The sequence below is a fragment of the Catharus ustulatus genome, chromosome 3, assembly GCF_009819885.2.
Source record: "Catharus ustulatus isolate bCatUst1 chromosome 3, bCatUst1.pri.v2, whole genome shotgun sequence".
NCBI classification, from domain to species: Eukaryota; Metazoa; Chordata; class Aves; order Passeriformes; family Turdidae; genus Catharus; species Catharus ustulatus.
In genome coordinates, this window is record NC_046223.1 from 81,106,740 (window position 1) to 81,129,863 (window position 23,124).

Genomic DNA, 23,124 nt, shown 5'->3' on the forward strand with positions numbered 1-23,124 from the left:
GCATCAACTTCTTTGGAGATTTCACTACTATGTCTCTCTTTAGTGCTCCTTATTAATCAAGTTATAAAAATAATCTAACTCATACTGCAAATACATTACCTCCCACCATCAGTGCCTGACTTAACATTTTGGGCTTGCCCATGTGATGACAGTGGCATGGAAGGAGTATGGGTCAGGCAGCAGGCAGTGCTGATGGGACATTTGGGGCTGGAGCGGGCTTGGCAGATGGGTGACACTGGTCCTGCCCATGTCCCAGAGCCTCCCACATGCTGGAAGTGTGTACAGATGATGCAGGAGAGTCCTAAGTTTGTCCTTGGGGTTTGTGCAGGGTGAGGTTGCAGGACATGACCAAGAAGAGGAGGCTCAGGGAAGACCTTACCATTCTCTTCAAACTGACTGAAAGGAGTTTGTAGCCAGATAGGGATCAGACTCTTCTCCCTGGCAGCCAGTGACAGGAGGAGAGGACATAGTCTTATGCTGCCTCAGGGGAAATTTAGGCTCTACATTGGGCAGAAATTCTTCACAGAGAGAGTGATTAGATTCAAAATGTTCTGCCCAGGTAGATGGTGGAGTCACCGTTCCTGGAGGTGTTTAAGGAAAAACTGGATGTGGCACTTAATGCCATGGTGTATATAGTCGACATGGTGGTGTTCAGTCGCAGGTTGGACTCGATGGTACCAGAGGTCTTTTCCAACCTATTTGATCCTGTGACTGTAAGGAATCTGAGCAGGGATGCTTGTAATAGAAACGCCAGGTGCCATCTCGGTGCCGCTGCCGGGCACACCTGGCCACTCCGCTCACCCACCGCGGCGCCCCGCACGCCAGGGGCAGCGCCTGGCGCGTGCACCGCTCCCACGGGGGTCTCCCGGGACAGCAGGGTCGGGGCGAGCGGCGGCGGCGGGCCCCGGACCCGCCGGTCAGCCCGCAGCGCCCGGCTATGCCCGCCGGCGCTGGGGTGCCAGCGGCGCGGCCGGGCTTGGGAGCGGGCCCGGGCGGCTGCGGAGGCCCTGGCGGCCCGTGACCGGGCGCGTCAGGTGACGCGGGTCACGCCGCCTCCCCGCCCGCCCCGCCGGCAGCTGCGCCGCGCTCCGCCAGCGCCGGGCGGGGGGAAGGAGGGGAGCGGCGGCGGGCGCGGCGCCAGCGCGGGACCTGCGCCCCCCGCGCCCCGAGCCCGCCGCACGCAGAGGGGCCGCGGAGCCCCGCGAGGAGCGCGGCCGGCATGAGCCAGGTGCCGAGGAAGCTGCCGGAGGAGGAAGAGGGGGACGAGGAGGAGGAAGAGGAGGAGGAGATCGTGGGCTTGGCGGGCTATGCCGACGGGGCCGAGTCCTTCTCGGACGGCGACGCGGAGAGCGGCGGCGATGAGGCGTGTGAGTGCCGCTCGCGGCGGCCGCAGCGGCACCGGGGGCGGCGGGGAGCGGCGTGGCGGCGGCCGCGGGGCTGCGGGGGCGGAGGCTGGGGCTGCTCCTGGAGAGCCGAGGGGCAGCACCGGGCTCGGAGGGGGCCGCGGGGTAGCGGCGGGCAGTGAGTGCGGGTGTGGAGTGAGGCGGGGCGGGGGCCGGGGTGAGGCCGGGACGGTGGCGGGGACACAGGGCCGCCGCCAGGAGGTGAGGTTTGGCGGCCCGCGGATGTGGGTCAGGGAGGAGGCGAGGCTCCCCGCGGGGTTTGGGGCATGAGGGGAGCCAGGGACAGCGGTGCGGGAAGACGAGCGTCCGGAGGGAGAGCAGGCCCAAGTGGGGACGGGGTTGGGCGCTGAGAGGCCGTGCCGAGCGAGGATGCTGCGGAGGTGGCCATGGGAAGGGCCGGGACAGGGACAGGGTGCTCGGTGGGTCAGAGGGTGAAGGGAGCTCTGAGGAAGGAGCAGGGCAAAGGCTGACAGGTAGCAGGAAGCGCTGGGAAAGAGGGAGGAGGCAAAGGGAGTGCAGGCAAAGTGTGTGTGTCTAATTTCTTATCAGTGTTCTTCGCGTCTGGGGTGAGAGTTATTAGTTATTAGAGGCCACAGCTTGATGATGTGCCCCGAGTGTGCCAAGGCGGTGGGGGGTTGGGTGTCACGCTATAAAAGGCAGCGGCCACACGCAGCTCTGTGTCCGGGGCTGCTCCGCAGCTGCGAGTGTCAGTCCCACAGTGGCAGGTTCTGCTAAATGTCCGTCTGTCAGTGCCTGTGGAGCCGCCTTACTCACTGCATGTCCGTGTCAGTATGGATGGTGATGCTGAGAAGGACGGGCTTACCAGGAAAAGCAGTCTGATTCAGTAGAAAAAGGAAATGCCAGCTCAGAGCCTGTTGCATTCATTCAGAGCCTGAATTCATTCTTCTGAGACATATTTCACAAAGAAGCTTGGAGAACTCTCAGTATCGCAGGATAAAAAAAGAAGTGCTTTTTTATAAGAGCATAATAAAAGGCCACATGTTTTAAGTCTACTTAGATATTATCATGCAGAACTCTTCTCCTTAAAGGCCCAGTCCTCCAGGCTACCATGGGAGGTGCTGCATTGACTAATGTAATTTTGGGGAGTGGAGGAAGGTCAGTGCTTTTAGTATAAACCTTTATGGTTAAAAGTATAGGAATGTTAGACTGTAGAGCTGTACAAGTGTTGTATAGCTTACTTAAAGTTTTACTTAAACTTGCTAAAGAATTGCCTTAATTTTGATACAAAGAGAATAAATTTTAATGTGTTTCTTTAGTGCTCTACTAACTTAGTATTTTCTGTAGAGAAGTAACCCATATACTGTCTTCAGACAAATTCATTTGGATATTTTTGAATAGGAAGTTGTTGGACCGCTAAAAATTCCAATTGCTTCTTTATAGTAAACACCAAAATATTGTACTTAACAGAAAAGAACCTTTACATACTGAATAGCAGGAGAAGACAGTCCATGCAGGGACTATTTTGCACAGGATTAAAACAAAATCCATTTTAACCGTTCAGATTCCCTGGTTTTCTGTTTCATTTTGAATTCTCTAGAGAAAGAGGCATAGAGGCATACAACACCTGAAATGCAGGGGGTTGGGATTCAGGTCTGTGTTTTGTGTAACATTGGGCTGCAGGGCAAGGGACTCTCCCTTTTTTATTGTCCTTTCTTCCTGGCTCTCTTCAGCAAGTAGTCAAAAATTCAGTGTCACAGCCTCCACTTTTCTACAAAGAAAGGATGAAAAGGGCAGTATAAGAAGAACAGTTTCAATGCTTGGCTGTTGACAGTGAAAAGAAATGCCAGGCTTAAAAGTAAAAGCATAATTTCTTCTTGTAAGCATGTGGAAGATTTCAAAACTCATATTGGTCATCCCTCACCCTATACTGGGTTTGTGTCTCCAGCTTCACTGCTGAAACCATGGCTCTTGTCCTTAGTTTACACTTAGGGTCATGTTCAGAGGCCTGAAAACACTTGAATTTACATAAAGGCTAGTCATTTTTTATAGATGCAATTAAAAAGTGTTTAGAAGCAGGAAAGCCCTCTGCAGAGTGTCCAAGGAAGTGGCTTTAAGACATACCACTGTGGAGTCCTGCACTTGTGGCAGCGTGGAACCAGGTCTTCTGGTTCTGAGTCTTTTCTATAGCCACAAGAATTTCCTTCCATGAGGCATTTCTGCAACGTTTATGAGCCCACAGTAGCTGAACAGCCTTCTTCATTGCACAGGCTTTTTCTGTTAACTCCTTAGTCTCAGGCCATCTGTTAGCGTTGAAGATTTTCATTGTATATGTTTTGTAAGGGCATTGTCTTGACAGCAATCAGAAGTGCTGCAAACACCACAGTCCCAGCAGTACTGGAAATGCTTACAAGATTAATGGGTTTGAAGGTAAGAGTAGAAAGTTTGGGACTGCTACCTCTTCTTTACACAAAAATGGTTAAAATTTAACTGCATTAGTGGGAAAAAAATCATTATTAGCTGTATTAGTTCAGAGGCTTGTTACTGTGTAGATGATAACTTGAGCAAAAGAATTCCTTTAGGCTTTATGTTACTTGAACAGATGAGCTGTAATGTTTTATTTGGATGTTTGTAAGCTAGTGGGATGTACAGAACGTGGCATCCCCATCCCATACGCCTGCAAAGCAGAGATAGTCACCTGCTTTAACAATTAACTGCAATTGATCTGGAATTCAGCATGGGCTTCAAAAGCTGGTTTAATTATCTATATATATCTAATAGCATAAAGGAGATACTGAAGTATTCATTGTGTACTGGTGAGACAGGTTAGGACTGCTACGTGCAGTTCTCAGCTCCTCGGAGCTGTGCTCTTCTGCATGTTGCAATGCATGCAAAACACCCTGTAAGCAAGGACACAACTGCAGTTAACAGCAGTTTTATAAGGAATTGAGTGCTTCTCTGGGGGAAAGTGCTTTTACGAGTGTTGAGTTAAATTTGTGAATACTTCGAAGGAATGATCTCTAACCAGCATGGTTTCTGTTCTTCATGGATGCTTAGAAAACTTGAAATGTGAAGGGCTGTTGATATGCATTAGGACTGGCATTTTACAACATTTACTCTTTGCAGAAGTGAACAAAGCAGGACATGTGTTGCATCTCACAATAGGGAAAATTATCTTTCCCATTATAGAACAGAGAAGAGTTTAGTGTTTCTCTTGAGCGTATTATGATCTCACTCAGTAACCTAGTCTGGGAAGTTGCAATGATACATCTACTGGCATTTCTGTGGCAAATTAAAAAAGGAGTTGTCATGTACTCCTGCAAAGGAATGTGGGCAGGCAATGCATCGTCCAATTCCTTTACATATAAGGTAATCTCTTAACTCTCTGAGAGGGAAGTGCTGTAGAAGCCTTGCTATCTCATCGGGTTTGGATGGTACTCTTACATTTCCCTGTCTTTGCACTGGCAGGATTTCAAAATCTAAGTAACAGTCTTACTAGCAGAAGAGCTGGTCTTCATTCTTCTCATCGCTTGCTAATTCTGTTGGCAGTTGTATTTTTTTTTTTAGTATGGCTTTAATAGAAAGCAATTTCCTGCTATTAAGCATTACAATCAGTAAAAATCTAACAGCCTGGAATAATTTAATACCACAACATAAAAACTCCCGAGTTATTTAAAATATTTCTTCAGGTATATGTGGGTTTTTAGCTTGTTTCTCAAAGAGGAGGGAGTTAGGTAGGTAACCTGTCCTCTGGTTGTCTCATCGGTGGTCAGAATCTTGGAAACTGCTGTCCATCTTGAACAAAATCTGAAAAAAAGATGTCTCAGAGGTTATTAAGTTCCCACAAGTTTTGGAAATCTGTCATTCAGAAGAGAGGAGAAAGCTAAATGAAGTGTCCCTCAGAGGGACAGGTGGGCAGCTTTGTGTGTTCACTGTGGCAGCAGTGGGTGTACACAGTGTAGCCAACTGAAATGTGCTGAGCTCCACATCAGCCACAGCATGTCATATCTATTGTTTGGAGGAGATGTCATAAGACATACAGGAGGAAGTTGGTGTTATTGTGGTGGGAAGAGGAAGGGGACACAAAGTACAAATCCATGGTAGATGAGACTTTGTAAGTTCAGTTGCGTACAGAGCAACTGGGAGACATTTTAACTTTTTGAAGCATGTAATAAAGCCTCAGCTTAAAGACTGTACTTTATATGCTTTTATAAAGTCTTTATAAAGTTTTGTATAAATTATTTTCTCTTCTGATGGCCAAAAAAACAGAGATGGAGGATACACCATTAAATCTTGCATGTTTGGTTTGGTTTATTTACAAGACTGTACCCCCAAAACAAAAAATACCGTTACATCATCCTAGAGCAGATGTTTATTATTCTTCTGGAGGTGTGAAGTGCTGTAGGCACGTGTTTCTCCTGGCCACAGGAAGTACTACCACTGTTCGGGTTGATGCGAAGCGTAGAGGAGCGTGTTGACCTGAGTTTTTTACTTGTAAAGTTGTGTGTAGATCAGCAGAAATGGCCCTTGCTATGTTTATAGGATTACATTCTTGCAGAGTTACCTGTCCCTGTTCCGCCTGAACACTGTGCACTACTCCTGCCTGGCAGTGTTCCTATGTGATAATTGACAAGACCACAGTAAGTAAGGCCTTTCAGTTGTCTTTGAAAGGGACAGGGTCCCTCCGATAATGTGTTGCAAACTTGTGTTAGCCACTGGTGACATGGACCTGCACTGAGAGGCACAACCTCTCACAAACCAGTAGATGGTGCCAGGAGATGTTTTATGCTAACACTGCAATACCTTCAGTTTGAGAAGCCCTACTTCTCTGTCGCTCAGATATGGGAGGCACAAACAGACATGGACAGGCTTCTGTACCCACCTGACAGACATACCCTGCTCTGTGTTTCTGAAAGCTGTGAGTGAGCCTTCAGGCACACAAGAAGACATAAGATGTAGTCACCACCCCTGGGTGCAAAACATGCTCCTGGGCAAAGGATTCCTTTAAGCTTTCCATACTTTTTGGCTGATAAAAAAAAATTTGGCAGGTTGAAATTGTTGTTGAGGTTTCTTGTTTTGGATTTTCATATTTTGTAAGTAAAGCTGACCACTTAACATATGCAGGGCATATCCAAGAATGATGCATGTGAATAAATGTGTGTTAGTTTTCTGCAATTCAAAACTTATCCCAGCAGAAAAAAAGAAGAAGAAATGCAATTATGTTGTGCTGTGAAGTATAATCTGAATGGTCTGTAGTACAGTGGATGGGAGGAGGTCTACCAAACCTCACTGGATAGTATGTTTAGCCTGTTGTGTGATCAGTATTTTAAACCTGACCTCTGTGTACTCTGAGTTGCACTCTGTGGGTTTAACACACAGACAAAAATGACAACTCATTTTTTGCATTGCTTGTGTTTGACACTGCAGAATCACAGAGGTGTTTCAAAGCTTTTTACATATGAGGGCAGTGCCATTTCACCTCAACACCAAAGGACACTTCAAAGTTTTAGGCCAACTAAATGCAGCAATTTAGACTGCTTTAGGTGTTTTGATTAGAGATACCTGAAGCTAGAGTTGGTATGCCTATAGGAATAGATAGCTATACATTCATGTCCTTATAGATGTAACAGCATAGTTTACTGTTGGAACTACTTGATGCTGATATAACTGCATCAGCACCAGAAAAAGTGGTGCCAGTTTCAAACTGGGGTAGGTAACACAATGAAAATCCTGCGTTCCCAGGCCTTTGTTTTGCAAATACGCAGATGATATGCTGTAATCCAATTTATTGGATAACAAACCTTTACAGATCATAACATAAATTACTGAGCAGCAGGTGAAATCCTAAGCACCTTAGAAAAGGACTCCTCATGAGCTCAGTACTCTGAGTTCCAACACAGAAGCATTGTGTGCCTGCTGAGTTGAACTCTTCTTGTAGCTCCTTGCATGTGTGATTTCATTTATTTATTTATTAATTTGTTGGTTGGTTGGTTGGTTGGTTGATTTTAGAGAAAGGAAGCCCTCAGGTAGAAAGATCATGCAGAGGTACTTAACATAGTCTTACTCTGTTCTTCTAGCAGCATGATGTAGCTGTCTGCTGGAAAGGGTATTTGTTATCAGATGATACTCTTTTAAAGAAGAATATATGTGGCATAGTGTTAATAAGAGTAAAATTAGGTATTTTAAGATGTCTATGTGTGATAACAGATTTTTCTCATACAAACAGAGCAGTCAAGCCTTCTGCAGTTTCTGTCTTGGAGGTGAGAAGTGGATTTTCTGATAGTATACCCTAAGGGGCAAATAATTCAAGTGAAAATGCCTGTAGCACTGCTCTCTAAAAGCTTAAACACTGGTAACATTTGCATAAATTAATACAAAAATCTCACAAAATAAATATCAAATGCATGTTATCTGGCCGTTACTAATTATATTGCCATAGTATATTCCTTTTCTTCTTGTGTGATTTTATTCAGTTTTGGATTTCAATGATCCCTTCAGTACTGAAGTTAAGCCAAGAATCCTGCTCATGGGATTGAGAAGAAGTGGAAAGTCTTCCATTCAGAAAGTTGTCTTTCACAAAATGTCGCCGAATGAGACTCTCTTCTTGGAGAGCACAAACAAGATCTGCAGAGAGGATGTTTCCAACAGCTCCTTTGTCAACTTTCAGATATGGGATTTTCCTGGGCAAATTGACTTCTTTGACCCTACGTTTGATTATGAGATGATTTTCAGAGGCACTGGAGCACTGATATTTGTTATTGATTCTCAGGTAAAAAAAGGGGCTTTAAGCTACTTTTTTCTTTTCTTCCTTCAGCAATAGACAAATGGGTTGGAAAGCACAGTTTTTTTCAAAGCAGATAAATAATCTACATAACAAACACACATTAAAAGAAGTCATTAAAACTTGAAGAGCTGCTTGGCTATTTTTAATCTCTCTGCAGTTTGTTCGGAAGTCAACTAATTTGTTTTAACATCTCAACGTTCTCGCTCAGATTCCTAAGTGCTGACAGAATGAGATTGGTGCACATGCTGGATGTAGGCTCAGGCTTCTACTTATAAAACGTTAAAAAAATCAAGCTGTTGTTGAGCTGTAGTACTATCTAAAAATAAATATAATAAAATTTAATATATACATATTTATTTTAAAACTTTCCTAACTTGTAGCTCTTCTTTTCCCTTTATTAGGATGATTACATGGAAGCATTAGCTCGACTGCATCTTACTGTGACCAGAGCCTATAAAGTGAATCCAGATATCAACTTTGAAATCTTTATCCATAAAGTGGATGGTTTATCTGATGATCACAAGATTGAAACACAGAGGGATATTCACCAGAGGGCAAATGATGACCTTGCAGATGCTGGATTGGAGAAGATTCACCTCAGGTGAGAAAAGTTGTTGTGCAGAGAATGCTAAGAGGACAGCAGCTTATTTGACAAGTTGCTATTTTCTCTCCTCTTGAAGTAGCAAGCAACATGATTTAGATACGTGAAGGAAAGGGACAATAATTTGACCTGGGCCAGAGTATCCTGTTTCTGATTGCTGTCTTGAAGGGAAAGATGGAGAGCTGGTTAATAACAAATTACAAACATGCCAGAATCCTATCAGTTTTTGCTGCAGTTGTTGTCTTGAAATAAGTTGGCTTGGACAGTGACAACAACCAGTAGAGTTCCAGGCAGTGGAGTGTATATGCCACTACATCACTTTTGCCTTCTTTGAAAGCTCTCTGCCACACCGTCCCCTCCCAGTCACTCATCCTCTCACTGCTGCAGCCTGCTTGGAGCCGCTTGGGAAGACCTGTGCTGTATCTTTGCCTTGTGTCTTCTGGTAAAATGGGTTGATGTAGCAAATAATGACAAGTAGTGGATTTGGAGACTGGGAACCAGAGGACATCAAGTTGTCTTGGCTTTCTTATCGCTCTAAAGCCAAGTACCAATATATTAAAAAGAGAGGCCTGCTCCATGAGCATGCCAGCTCTTTGGAGCTCTTAACTACTCAACTGCATCACTGGACTGATAAGTGGGTTCACAACTTTCAAAAAGTAGATCATAACAGACATACTCAGTAATACTTCTCTCCTGAAATTCAATAAATATTTTTGTAAGAATACCAGCATGGGAGTTGCATTAAAAAGTTCTACATCAAGTTCTAGGTTTCAGTGTCTAGGCTGGGGGCTTTTTTAATATAGAGATGAAGTCCTGTGCTCCAATCAATCATATCATGACTTTTGATCACAGGGAGTAATTGCATTAGTGTAGGCACTTAATGTCTGACAATATTTTATTTCACTCATATTGTGAAAGGTACATCATGTTCACAGTATGTGGCTAAAAGGAAAATGTGGTGACGTTTTTTTCCAGCTTTTATCTGACAAGCATATATGATCATTCTATATTTGAAGCATTTAGCAAAGTGGTACAGAAACTGATTCCACAGCTCCCAACACTGGAAAACCTGCTTAACATCTTTATTTCAGTAAGTACTTACTATATCCTTTGTTGTAGATCTGGCTGTGTCCAACATGATTGTTCAAATACTCTGTTCACTGCCTGCTTAGAGATCATGAGCGATGTGAACTCTCAGAGAAATTATCAGAACTTAGTTGAAGTGCACCTCCATGCAGCTTGGCCTCAGCTCTATGTCTATTAAACAGCTTTGATGAGGTGCTGAGATACTCATAGTATTTCCTGAACCTCATAAAGTGGGTTAGCAGCCATTGCTTTTCTGCTTATAACATCATTCTGAATGTTGCAAAAGTCTGTACTGCATGTATTTAAGTTGCACTTAAAACTTGTATAAATAAATATTTAAAGGAACATAATCTAGTCTGACTTCATAAGTGGAGCTGTCTGTAGGGCTTCCCAGAACTAATTTTATTTTGTATCAGAAGTTTACGGAGCTTAAAGAAGAAAATCTTCTTAGGTAGTGAAATTTTTAGATGTAGAGTCCACCACACCTTTAACCACTTCTATAGTTACTCCGAAGGCCAGTTAGGGAGTTTTGTGTATCTAGTGGTTTGTTACCACTGTGGAAGAGATTGCTTGCTCCACTCATCCTGTATGGCTGATCCCTTCCTTTCCCTTTTACTGATTCTGACACTCCCCTGTTCCCTCATGGGGTTACCATACCATGCACTTATGCACTGTTTAATTTAGTTAAAAGCAGGTGGTGGAGGAGTCCGACATGATCTTGTTTTGACACAAGGTAAGATATGGAAACATGGGGCAGTGAGTGAATGGGAGCACAGTGAGTAGACTGTAAAAAGGGGAAGCTCCTTTTAGTAGTCATTAAATCAGGTCATAGTGGCTCCAAAAACTGCACCCTTTCTCACATTATTCTGAGTTTGTGCTTTGCATCTAGGACTAATTTCTGAAGCTTCAGTTTCCAAGCAAGATACTTTGTTGTGTCTTTTTGTGATTTTGACATAAGAAATTACTTAATATTCAACAACCTGTATGATAAAAATGGTGGTTTCTCAGTGTGAAAATGGGGAGATAAAAGTTGGATGTGAAAGAGAAAGCTGGGAATAGGGGAAGGTCATTCCAAAACTTATTCTCTTACTATTAAACAGCGTATTTATACTGCTTCATAATGAATAGTTTGCTACAAAGATCTGTTTCTTCCAAAACAGCTGGACTGCATACCAGTTATTTTTGTGTAGTCTCAAAACTCCATGACAGAAAGGTAGTGAAGAAATGATGACAACGATTCTAGAGCAACGATTCTAGAGTGGTTTTGGCACTCAGTCTTACAGAGAAAGCTGGCTAAATAATAGTCTCTCTTGTGCCAGAGTCACTCCAGTCACTCATTGTGATCTCTTTATGGAGTCTCCTCACTGTTTGGAGTTGGTGAGGGGTTTGTACAGGATCTCCACGTGAACTGAGCACAGGCAGCTTCCTGAATGACTGACACCAGTTGCTGGTGGGTCGGGAACACCCAGCTCCAATTATACCTAGAATATCAGGTGTAGTTTGTAAAGAAGAGCAAGTAGTTCAAATGAAAGGGAAGTCCAGAAAAGTGAGGGAGGTGTGCTGTTTCCCCTGTTCAGTACGGGAAAGAGTCTCGGACTGTTTCTTTGCTCCAGTTTCTTAGTGACCTAGGACCGTGTGTAGCTGCATCACTACGTCCTCAGCAAGCTTGCTGCTTTTACAAGTATCTTCTGTCTGTAGACAGAGAGACTCAGAATGACTGTTTGCAACCACAGGAATATTAAACATCGTTTTCCCTCATACAATTAGTTAGGGGGTGCCTCTTTACCTTGGCAATTTAGTAACAACAACTTTTGGCATGGATTTTGGTCATGTCTCACCTCAGGAAAGCCAATGTGTTGGATATCAGGGTGTGGGTGTATTCATGTTCTACTTTTGGTTTGCAGCAGCATTCATGAGGAAGTGCTTTCATTTATGCCACACAGTCTTCCAACACAAAAAGCTGGTGATTACAAAAATTGATCTGTGATCACTCTTAAGTTCACAGCAGGTTTTTTGCCCAAGTTTATAATGTCACAGTGTGTGAGCATGTTTGAGGAACCACCAGTGTGATAATGCTGCTTCTGCATTCTGTAATGTAACTGCTTGTAAATCATTAAATAACTGGCACTCAAAATCCTTACCTACTCTTACCTAATACATTTACCAGCTTCATATAGAAGGATGCCTGTTTCTTAATTACTGTGGCCTAATAAACCAATCATTTTGTGTGACATGGGAAAATGAATTTTCATTTGAGAGTTGTTTGGTTTGTTTTGAGAGATATCACAAAGTATGTATTAAAACAAAAAATTATTACAATTAAGATAAAATAATGTACAGTTTTGATAATTTAATGATTTAAATTTTGTGATCTGTAAATTCAAATGTAGTGCTTAAAGTTAATTAAATTAACAAAATTTGCTATGTGATGTAAAGCCTGTTAAATAATTGTCCAAAAGTCATTACTAACTGGATGTTACTGGCTCTATCTTCTTAAGTTCCTTTGAGAGTCGTTTTTTAGTTCCAAATTCTGGCTTACTTTTATACATTAAAGACAGAAAAGGACAGGCCTCCTTAGCTATCCTAGGAATTGGAGGAATACTACTACTTTTACTGAACCCATTCTATTTAAGGTATAGAAACTATCTTCTACAGCATCACACCCCATATAATTGAGAAATATGGTTTGATTTTCAAGTACCTCATAGTTTTTACCTATCCAAAATAAAATCTCATATATTCATTGCGTATTTTTCACAATGACTCTCTTGGTTCAGATTAACCATGGAATATTCTTACACTGATTCAGAGGGCTTTTAGCACGTGTTGCATCTTCTCTGCAGACTGTAGGGTTGTGTCAGAGAGAACTGGTCCTTACTCAGACCCTGCTCTCATTTAATCAATGGCAGCCTTTCATTCAGTAAGGAACCCACCAGCTCTAGTAACAGAAACAGCTGATTTCTTACTGTCATTTTCCCTAGGCATTAATGATGTAATGTCTCTTTGAATAATGTCACTTTTTATCCACCTTTTACTGGTTTTTTATGACTTGTTATTATTGTTTCTACAATTTCTGTTCCATTTTTTTTGCAGGCTAGGGGCAGCAGGTGGGAATTGGGGTGTTGAGTAGTTTCTACAAAAAATTCTGGGAAATCCTTTGATATTTTGGTTACAGTTGTACTAAAAACCCTGGCAAATGAAATATTTGAAGGCATGTGGATAAATCAAGTGGTTGCTACTCCCAGCAGTCCATCCTACCATTTCACAAAGGTTTCTGTCACCGTAAAAAGTTCTAAAGAAGCAAATATGTGCAGTTTCTCAGCAGGTCCTACCACAATGGATCAGTTGCAATTGAAAACAAGCATAGTTTAAGTTAAGAGACCAATTTCTGCCCTTAACCAGCAGGTGTAACTGCTGGCATGGCAAATGTCTCAAGATGTTCATGGCAAACATTCAGAAAACTTTCTGAACTCTCAATGCAAGTACAGGCAGGCTGAAGCACCAGAAGTGCTAAGATGAAAAAAAATCACTTCTCATTGTTAAATGTTACTATATTGTCACTGGCATCTTAATAATTAGAAGTGCATCTTACCTGTACAGCTGAAATTGTTGCCATGTCTCTCTTTGTGTAATACAGAACTTTGTAATTGACTTCTCATGAATGACACTGCAGGGCTCAAGTTTCAGCTTCTTCTGTCTGAAATGACTTGTATTTTCAAGTACAATTTTGGCAATGAGTTACAACTATGTAACATGATATTTCAAGAGAGTCTTGTAATTAATCTTATTTGACATCATCTGTTGAACTGTGTAAGGTGCTGTCAGAATTACTATTTAAAAAGTGAAATTATAGAACTGTGTATGTGGCCAGAACAACCAGCATAAATAGGCGTACAGTTTTGTTCTCTGTGCTCAAAGAACACTGAATCATAGAACCCTGTAGGCTGAAAGGGCCCTTTAGAGGTCAGGTGCTGCTCAGAGTCAGGCCAGTTACAGCAAGTTGGTTATGGCTGGGTCCAGTGCAGCTTTGTGCATTTGGAAGGATAGGAACTCATGAGACTCTCAGGTCAGCATGCTCCCAATCCATCACCACTGTTACGATATGGTTTTTTTCTTGTATCATGTTGGAATTCCAGCCTGTGCCTTTTGGCTTCTGTCCTTCAGTATTGTAGCTCTGAGAGGAGTTTGGCTCTGGCTCTGGCTTCTCTGAACCCTTGCATTAGATATTTGTAGATAGCAATGAGTCTTCTTCAGGGTGAACAAAGCCATTTCTCTGAGACTCTCCTTGTACTTCCTGTGCTTCAGCCCATCTACCTAAGGTATCCACAGTGTATACTTCGGTTTGGATATTTTTTATTGCTGACTTAATGAAATATGCCACTCAGTATTTTACATTATGAAATGCAAGAAATTCACTTCTATACTCTGTTATTACTAATGGATGTTTGCAGCCTTGGCTCTGTGTGCAGTGATGGAAGAATGACACTTCTTTAAGAAGAAAATGCCCAAAATACTGCTGGCTATTGTTCAATAGCATATCTAGTGTTGGAAATTTTTCTGTCTATTTCAGTAAATATGAAAAGCAGGATAGTCACTTTAGCCACTTAACTATATGTTAAATAGCTGACTTACAAAAGAAGGAAGAATAAATTGAAAAGTTCTGTAACTGTACAAAAGAAGCTGAAACTGTTAAAATTCGTTAGGGATTTTCAGTGTTGGTTTTGGTGGTTACAGAACTACAGCAGTCCCAAACCATGTTAAAATGGGAATCCTGTATATGGAGACAATTCAGTTGGATGGAGAAAGTTGCTTGTCTTTCCATATAGGTGTATACTGAAGAATATTTTATAGTTTGTGCTTTAGCAATACTGTGACATTGCCCTTTTTTCATGCTGGGACAGCTGCGCAGGTGTAATCCCTTGACATCAGCCAGCAAGGCTACTGTTTTCAACTAAGCAGTAAACTTCTTTTTTTTTCCCAGGAAGCAGAGGCTTATGGCAGTTTACCTTATCTACACAAAGAGTAAGGAGCTAGCATTCCTGGCTAGTTTCTCAGAGCTGTGAATACGATACATCTCCAGTATGGAGAGCGTCTTAATTAGCTGGCAGGATGACAGGAACATAGCTGTCATCACTTTAGCAAGCCTTAGCATTTTAAATATGGCTTTAACCACCAATGCTACATGAAACCTAAAGGCACCCTCAGAACAGTGGTTTCTCTCCTGTGATTCTAAAAGATGTTCTACAGAACCAGACAGTAGAATAGCTACAGACTGCAATGAAAAAATTTCTTCATTTCCTTGAGAAAATCAGTTCCTGAACAATACTGTCTTCTTTGTCCATCAGAATCAGAATTTTCTTTCCTGTGTTTCTATCTTCTCATATGCCCAGCTAGAACAACTTTAGAGTACAGCTTTCTTTTATGTCTGTTGCTACAAAACCAAAAGCTTGAACTTGGACGATTTTTCTGCTCCACCCTTGTCCTCCATTATTTTCACTGAAAAGAAATGTAATCACTCCAGGTGGAGAAGTTTGGGAGTGTCACTTGGCATTATGTCTGCTCAGAGGCAGAAACTGTTGGAAGGTTTGTGACCATTATGTTTTGCTACAAATACAACAGTGCTCTATGTACAGTTCTTTCAAAATGAGCTTGATTGCAATTTATTTTCTTTAGCCTAGCCTTTTTTTATAACAGGCGAGTAAGGGAACAGAAGAGCTTGGGATTAATTGGAAAACATGGATATCACTTTATTTTTCTTTTTTTCTTCTCTTGAATAGAATTCTGGGATTGAAAAAGCATTTTTATTTGATGTAGTCAGTAAGATCTATATTGCAACAGACAGCACTCCAGTGGATATGCAAACTTACGAGCTCTGCTGTGATATGATAGATGTTGTGATTGACATTTCTTGTATATATGGGTAAGTAAATTGTGAATGTTTTCCATAAAGCTGTGTACTGAGAATCTGAATAGCCTCAAAATTAGAGTGATGTGGGTATAAACAACAGTGAGAATGGGTATTTGCCAAGACAGGGAGGAGGAAACGGCTGGGTTCTCAGGGACTGATCCTTTCCAGCAGCAAGCATCGCTCCCTGTTCAGTCTCTTTTGTGAGCATCTTCCTCTTTCTATGCTAATAATGTTATTTGGAGAAAGAAGTGAGAAGAAACAAACCTAAAATAAAAGGAAACATCATGTTTTTGTTCCCTAGGGATGAAATCAACAGAAGGATACCTCCTGTTTTAAAAATAAGTGAGGCCATATTTAGTTTTATTTAATAGCCAGTGGCCTCTAATAGCTTCAGAGAGTTGTTTCACTCTCACTTCAGTTCTCTTTTTGTCCCCTATTCCCTACATGACCTTTCTGGGGTTTTTCAGTTTCCCCTTCTTGTACATTAGCAAGTGGAAATCTCCTGGGCTGGCATGTACATCTCCTTGCAAGTTATGTGTTCAGTGGCTTGGCCCTTGGCCAAATGTAATGCCAGCCATTCTTAGGAAAAGCAGGGGCACATTTAAGAATTAGTGCATTAAGATTCTTATACTTGGAGGCCAATGCAAACATGATAGGATTGTGATAGGCTGGGCTAGCTTTGCATTTGTACCCACTGAAAGACTTCTTGCACTCTTGGAGAAGGTACAAGGGAGAGTCCTGGTGCAGATGTGCAGTAAGCACTGGAACAATAAACTATTGAATACTTAACCTATTATCCTTGAAGTTTGTATGTTCTACCGTGTGTTTCAGATTTTGGTGTCATCACTTCAGTAACTGTGTATGAACTTGTTTTACAGAAGTATAAAATAAAGGATGCTGATTTTTATAAAGAGAAAGATTCTGCTGTGTAGTTCAAAAGAGTGTGCATTTAATAATTATCTGTACAACACCACTTGTGGGGCTCTTTATTTACAAAATATCATTCTGCCACTGTGGTTATGTAGCCATTTAGCATTTATCACCAGAGAACTGTTTGCATTTTTTAGCTACAGACTAAAGACATGATATTACAATTCATTTCTTGTCCTCTGTTCTTGGAGCATCTGTGGAACTTGCCACTTTAATATATTACTAAGACTAATTGTTCTGGGAGGTTGGTGATAACCATCCATTTAACAATATCTGTATGTGCATTCAGGAGGCTAAAATGACAATGTTACAATGTACAAAAACATAATACAGTGATCATCATGACACAGCATCTGTGAATGAGAAATCTCTTCATAATATGTTGCAAAAGCTAACATCTCATGAGGAAAGTCTCATGATGTCTTAAACTATCAGTCAGCTGCTACTGCTCAAGCAAGGTTACTGGGTTTGGAGTTATCAGTACAGACCTACTGTTTCACATGTTTATGATAAGTCATATTATAAAGCACCAATTAAAAGAAAAGCAGCCTTGTGGTAAGTGGGTGGTAACTTAGAGGAAAAAATAAGGTTCCAGTTCAGGTACTTGGCAATCTGATTTCTAGCCCCAGATCTAAGGTTTGGTGTGTGATAGGATAAGCAGTTTAGCCTCTGTCTTCTTAGTTTGCATAGTGTGTAGTTTGAAGAAGAATCTCCCTGAAAGATTAAAATGAAGATTTCATGAAGTTTGAGATTCTTTGGTGAGCGAACCAATGCATCAGTACTTTTGTTAGCTAATCTGATGTCTTACCTTTTCTTGTTTGTTTGAATATTGCTCTTTAGGCTTAAAGATGATGGCACTGGAACTCCTTATGACAAAGAATCAATGGCAATCATAAAACTGAATAATACAACCGTCCTTTATTTAAAAGAGGTGACAAAATTCCTCGCTCTTGTTTGTTTTGTCAGAGAAGAAAGCTTTGAGAGAAAAGGTATTTTCGACTTTTCTGGTATTGCATTAATCTTCCCTTTTATTAGAGAGTTATTGAATAACTCAGGTTGTTAGTAGCTGATAACAGTTTCTAACTGTATCCTAAGTATTGAGGTAAGTACAGCTTGATAAAGCTTACATAACATTTTTAAAGGGATGAAAGTACTTGTGCAAGCATTAAGATGGGATGAAATCATAAATGTATTTGACAACTTTCTGCTATGGAAGCTTTTGAAAGTTTACATCCAGTGCAGTAAAGCTTCCACCTGCCACTGTAGACTGTGTTAGTTTATCTTGACTGACACTGATTTGTACGTGTTGACACGTACATACACATTTGGAACAGGTTGCCTGCCAAAACCAAGGGAAAATTTTTGAAACTGATTGATAGAATGTTCTTGCTGCTCTTATATCTGAAAGGAGGCTATTGAAAAGTTGTGTATTTAAAACCTAGTCCTATTTAGGAGTGTTTTAATATTTTGCAGTTAAAGTGCATAAAATTTCTTTGTTATCTTTCTGACCCTGGTCCAAGTCAATACTGTAGCCTTAGTTCGTGACCTCTCTGCTCACTGGCACAATGTTTACTGAGTTGCTGCTCTGAGACCAAAACTCAGCAGCGGAAGAGCAAGGCTGTCATCTGGGCTTGTGTGCCCCATCTTGTGACACTAACTTCACCAGTCAGTGTTGGTGTGTTTGTGAATGCAGTGTTTGTACCGTGTTTACTGTTTGACAGCCTGTTGAGCTTTTGATAGAACTTAAACTGGTCAAGTGTCTCTTCCATACCCCTACCACATTTATTGCATATTAATGTTGAATACAGTCATTTTTTGTTGAAAGCATAAGAAGTGTTACTTCTGCATATTTACTAACAGCACTGTTTCAGAAAGACACCCTGTTAAATAAACATTCTTTAGGGTTTGTCCATAACTGTGTAAGCTTGTTGTGTCTGCATAGCTGGGATACTTTGTACCCTGCACTCTTCTGCAGTACAGTTCTGCTATTGCAATGGAGATGAGCTTTTTGTCTGAACTGTAGGGAGATGGAAAACAGTTCCTGGGAAAAAAAACCCAAAGTGTAACACAGTGGATTTAAAGCACTTAAAAATATGTATCTCCTGTTAGGAAAATTGAAGTGGAAAATGCTGCAGTATTTGAGTTAAGAAAGCTTATGGCATTAACACTGAAAAGTCATGAGCTCAGTACCAAAATTATAAAATTGTATTGTGGTATTACAGAATTTTAGCCCTCAGTAAGTCTTCCAGTTGACTACCAATATGACTTTACAGCTTTTCTGTAGGATCACATTCAGCCCACTGACATGGTAATGTTATCTGCCTTTTATGTAAGTATCCAATCTAACAGCATCTCTATTGTGTTACTTTTTAATTACAGTGCAAGATGAAATATAGCTGGCTGAGATTTGGTAATAGTTCTATCAAGTATCCATTTCCAAGTTTATGTAGTGTCAAAAAATGAACATTTCTTGATTAATAGATACTACTTATTTTTATCACAGTTATTCTGTAAAGCAGCTTTCCAAAATTACACCATATTTTATAAAAGATTGCATTATTCTTGTAGTATACTGAGCACTTCTTCAAAGCCCTTTATTAAATTAAGGATGTGTTATCTGCAAATAACTTCTAATTGTTTTCTCTTAAAAGTATATTTAATAGCAAACACATTATCAAGTTGTAATGCTTGCTGAATTATTTGTGTTTATCAAATATGGTTTTGCTTAGCACAGAAAAAATTCCTGGACAGTTCACTGAACATGATCTGCAGACAGACAGTATGGTATTTCACTAAACACACACTATAAGCAATCATTACCTTATTTATGTGAATGTCTTTATTAATATGTAAAACATTTTTGTCTCTGTAGGATTAATAGACTACAATTTCCATTGTTTTCGAAAAGCCATACAAGAGGTATTTGAAGTAAGAATGAAAGTAGTAAGATCTCGAAAACATCAAAGCCACCTGCAAAAAAATAAAAGACCCACTCCCAATGGGACACCAAGAATGCCGTTGTAACTGTGGTTTTCTGGCAATGTGGCAAGCAAAGTTTTCATGAAGTTGACGTGACTTCTGCATCTCATTGCACTGAGTGAAGAGGAAAACAAATGGAACTGATGTATTATATGAATTTTCCCTGAACGTTTAGAAAGCACTGTTTAAATATTTTTATCCAATCAGTTTTTTTCATATAGTGAGCACTTTGAGCAAAATGTTGTATATATAAACATTGAGGTGAGCACTTGTAAGAATTTTCTTAATATATGCTGTAAACCTTTTTCATGCCATATTAAGAAAAAGCAGCTGTGACAGAAATACTGGGTACATAATTTGCACTTTTTCATGTTTTCCTTGTGGACTTGGACTTTGATAAAGTTAGTTTTTATGGTGATTTTGATGCATGGTGTCAGGTAAAATGTATGCTGTAGTTTATTTACCTGCTACAATCAAATTGGTTAGTAAACAATTAAGAAAACTTGGTACAATGCCTTTTTAAATTTGTGACAGCTAATATCTAACATTCATACAGATCTAATTTCATATATTTTTCAATTTGTAAACTGAAGAATAATATTGAAGTATTACAGCAATAAGCACCTTACCAGGGATCATAACTGGTAGGTAAATATTAGCTTTTATAAAACAGGCTTTTGGCCAAATTTCATCCGGAGTTCTCCTATTAACACTGGTCATGCCCTCTCTTGGGTCTGGTTTTATTATTTACCTCAGCATATACCACTAAAATACCTTTCTATAAAGATGATTGTTTTGTAAAATGGCTCTATGTTGCACTGGTATTTTTATAAGGCTTCAGAGGAGTATGTTGTATCTGTATGGCTGGATTTACATTGCTAAGTTTGTGTCGAGAGCCTGCACGTGTACAGTTGGTGCAATGAAGAATCTGTTTGTATTTTCACCGTGGCATTCTGATGTACTGATAAGTCATAAAGGTGTTAGCACTGGGTTCTGATTCCCTCTAACAGGGGTGCATCTGTGATTGAAATCAAGATGAGACTATTAAAATGAGGACTGGACAATCTACCTGCTGTAATAATCAGCGTACATCACTACTTTTTATATTAATATTGAACATGGGCAGATTTACCACAAGATCAGCCAGGATAGCAGAGCACTCTCAAACCTAAAAAGAAGTAGCACTTACTTTCCTTGTTCTGTATTTGGTGTTTTTATTTAATTAGTGATACAATTTTTATTTGGAAGGGAAACTAATTTTTACCAATTGCATGTGCAGTCCAGTGGTTTTGTTTGCAGCTTTTGGGACTGAGAAGAACTTGACCAGAATGGGAGGCAGCTTGCTGTACACCAGAAACAGGTAAGGGGAAATGTACCTTATTCACAGCCAATCTGCCCCTAGCCAAAATGGCTCTGGAGGCAGGCAGGAAGATAGAACCAATTGCTCTGTCAAGAGTTGTGTAATAGTAATGCAGTTCTAGGGGCTCAGGAAGGTAAGAAATACTGATAATAGTGAAAACCAGTGATCCTGGTGCTGATGTGAAGAACAGTGACAGTAGCTGTAGTCAAATCAGAGTGTTTTAAACCCACAGAGTTCAGATGCCTTTTGGTACTGTTACCATCCATCATCTTAGTTGAGGATGATTCTTCTGACTAACCCCTCAGTTAAAGTAATGCAAAACTGTTTTCAGAGTTTACTTAAGCAGTGATGGGTAAGAGAAACCTTTTAGCAGCTGTCCAGTCCACAGGACTCATTGTGAAGGGCTGCTGTAATTTCTGGCCATGTTTTGTCTTTAATTTTGTTGAGATCCCCCATTGGGTTACAATCTCTGTCCTCCCTTCAGCCCACTAGGTGTAGGTGGCTATGTGGGACCGAGAACACCTACCAGGCTGCGTCAGTTTTTGGTTTTTTTATGTGTAAATTATCTCATCATAGTGGCTATGATATGAGTCATAACTAAATGTAGCTTCCATATATTTTGCCTGAGTTCTGTGTAGCCATGCATGCCCTTCTATTAGACACCATCAACTTGTTTAAGACAGTGAAGTTACCTCTTGTAGTCCCCTCTAGAATTTAGAACAGACTATCTAGCATAATTTAGTGAAGATGACTTTAGCCAACATAAAACTTCCAACTGGATATTATCAGAGTAAGTGTAATTTTCATCAGATTATTTATGTTTCAAATATAAAGTTGAAAGAATGTTAAAAATTCATTAGTTTTAGTGTTTAACTATGGTATTTTCAGGTTACATGATGACTCATTTCACTTTTGAGTAATCATTTTTTAATGTTCTAGCTGAAGTGATTAAGCACTGAGTGAGGCATGCAAGGTTCTTTTTAAGAACATATTTTAAAACTTGCTTTTACTTAAAAAAAATCTTTTAAATTTTATTGAGATTCTAGTTTTTATTTTAAAGAAATTAAATACCCCATGTGCTACAAGAGCCACTTAAGGCAGTGTGGATACACCTTTTCTAAAATTAGAAATTGTGGAAGAAGTAATTACTTTCCAAATAGTCCAATATGTATAAAGCACTTGATCCATGAGTTTCCATTTCTTACTTATCATTGAAGTTGACTAGAAATGGTAGAGACCATTAATGAACAAGCTGTGTCTTTTTAAAACACTGGTCTACAATAACCCAAACCAATTTAGCATCCCATAGACATTTTAAAGTCAGGAGCTAGATAACTATAAAATACTGGTTCCAAGAACTTGTTTTAGTTGAGAAAATCCCTGTAAGTAAAGGCAGCAGCTCAGAAGTGTGAAGGATTCTCTGAAGAGTTCAAATGCACCTTTGAGCATGCACTGGAATGGCTATTTAAAATGTTACAGTGCTGGAATATGTTACTAAATCCGGTGATTACCAACATGCTGTGCGTTAGCATGGAAGTGTAATTGATGGAGCTACCTACTCTTATAAATCATTATTCAAGTGGATCATTTGAGATCTCATGTTTCACGATAGAACAATTTTTTTCCCACTAAAACAAAATTCTGTAGTTTCTTGCATGTGAAATTGTACTCCTGATGGTTGGATACTAAGGGAATTCATTCTATGAAAGTACTGCAGCAATTTTTAAGAGAGATGTTAACCTATGAACTCCCTCCATTTTTATATGCATCATCAGATTAAGTGGAGGAATTAAAATAACCCTTGTCATTGTATACAATAGCAACTGTTTGCTTTAATGACATATTTACTGTGCTGTCATTTGCAATAATCATTGTAGATTATTTTTTCTTAAATTGAACACTGAGGTTTTCCTATTTTCATACTGAGTGATGTAAATGTCATCATGTCATGATTTTTGTGCTGTAGCTTTGTCCTGTTTGATGGACAGATACAGTAACACCAAAATTTCTTACTCAAATTCTGAATAGTTGCATGTGAATTTACTCAATTACAGATAAACACATCAAATGCTCCCATTTCAGCTGTGGGGAAAATGAGAAACAAACTTGGTTGGC

At 40.4% G+C, this 23,124-nt stretch overlaps 1 protein-coding gene across 1 annotated transcript; it reads left to right on the top strand.

The window, feature by feature from the left end:
* The first annotated feature begins 1,121 nt into the window (after window positions 1–1,121).
* LOC116994099 (ras-related GTP-binding protein D) lies at window positions 1,122–20,842 on the top strand. Its single transcript, XM_033055541.2, has 7 exons — window positions 1,122–1,367; window positions 7,835–8,130; window positions 8,547–8,746; window positions 9,722–9,836; window positions 15,610–15,752; window positions 17,511–17,659; window positions 19,543–20,842. The coding sequence occupies exons 1-7, from the start codon at window positions 1,220–1,222 to the stop codon at window positions 19,692–19,694; spliced, it is 1,203 nt and encodes a 400-aa protein (XP_032911432.1). The 5' UTR covers window positions 1,122–1,219; the 3' UTR covers window positions 19,695–20,842.
* The last annotated feature ends 2,282 nt before the right edge of the window (window positions 20,843–23,124 follow it).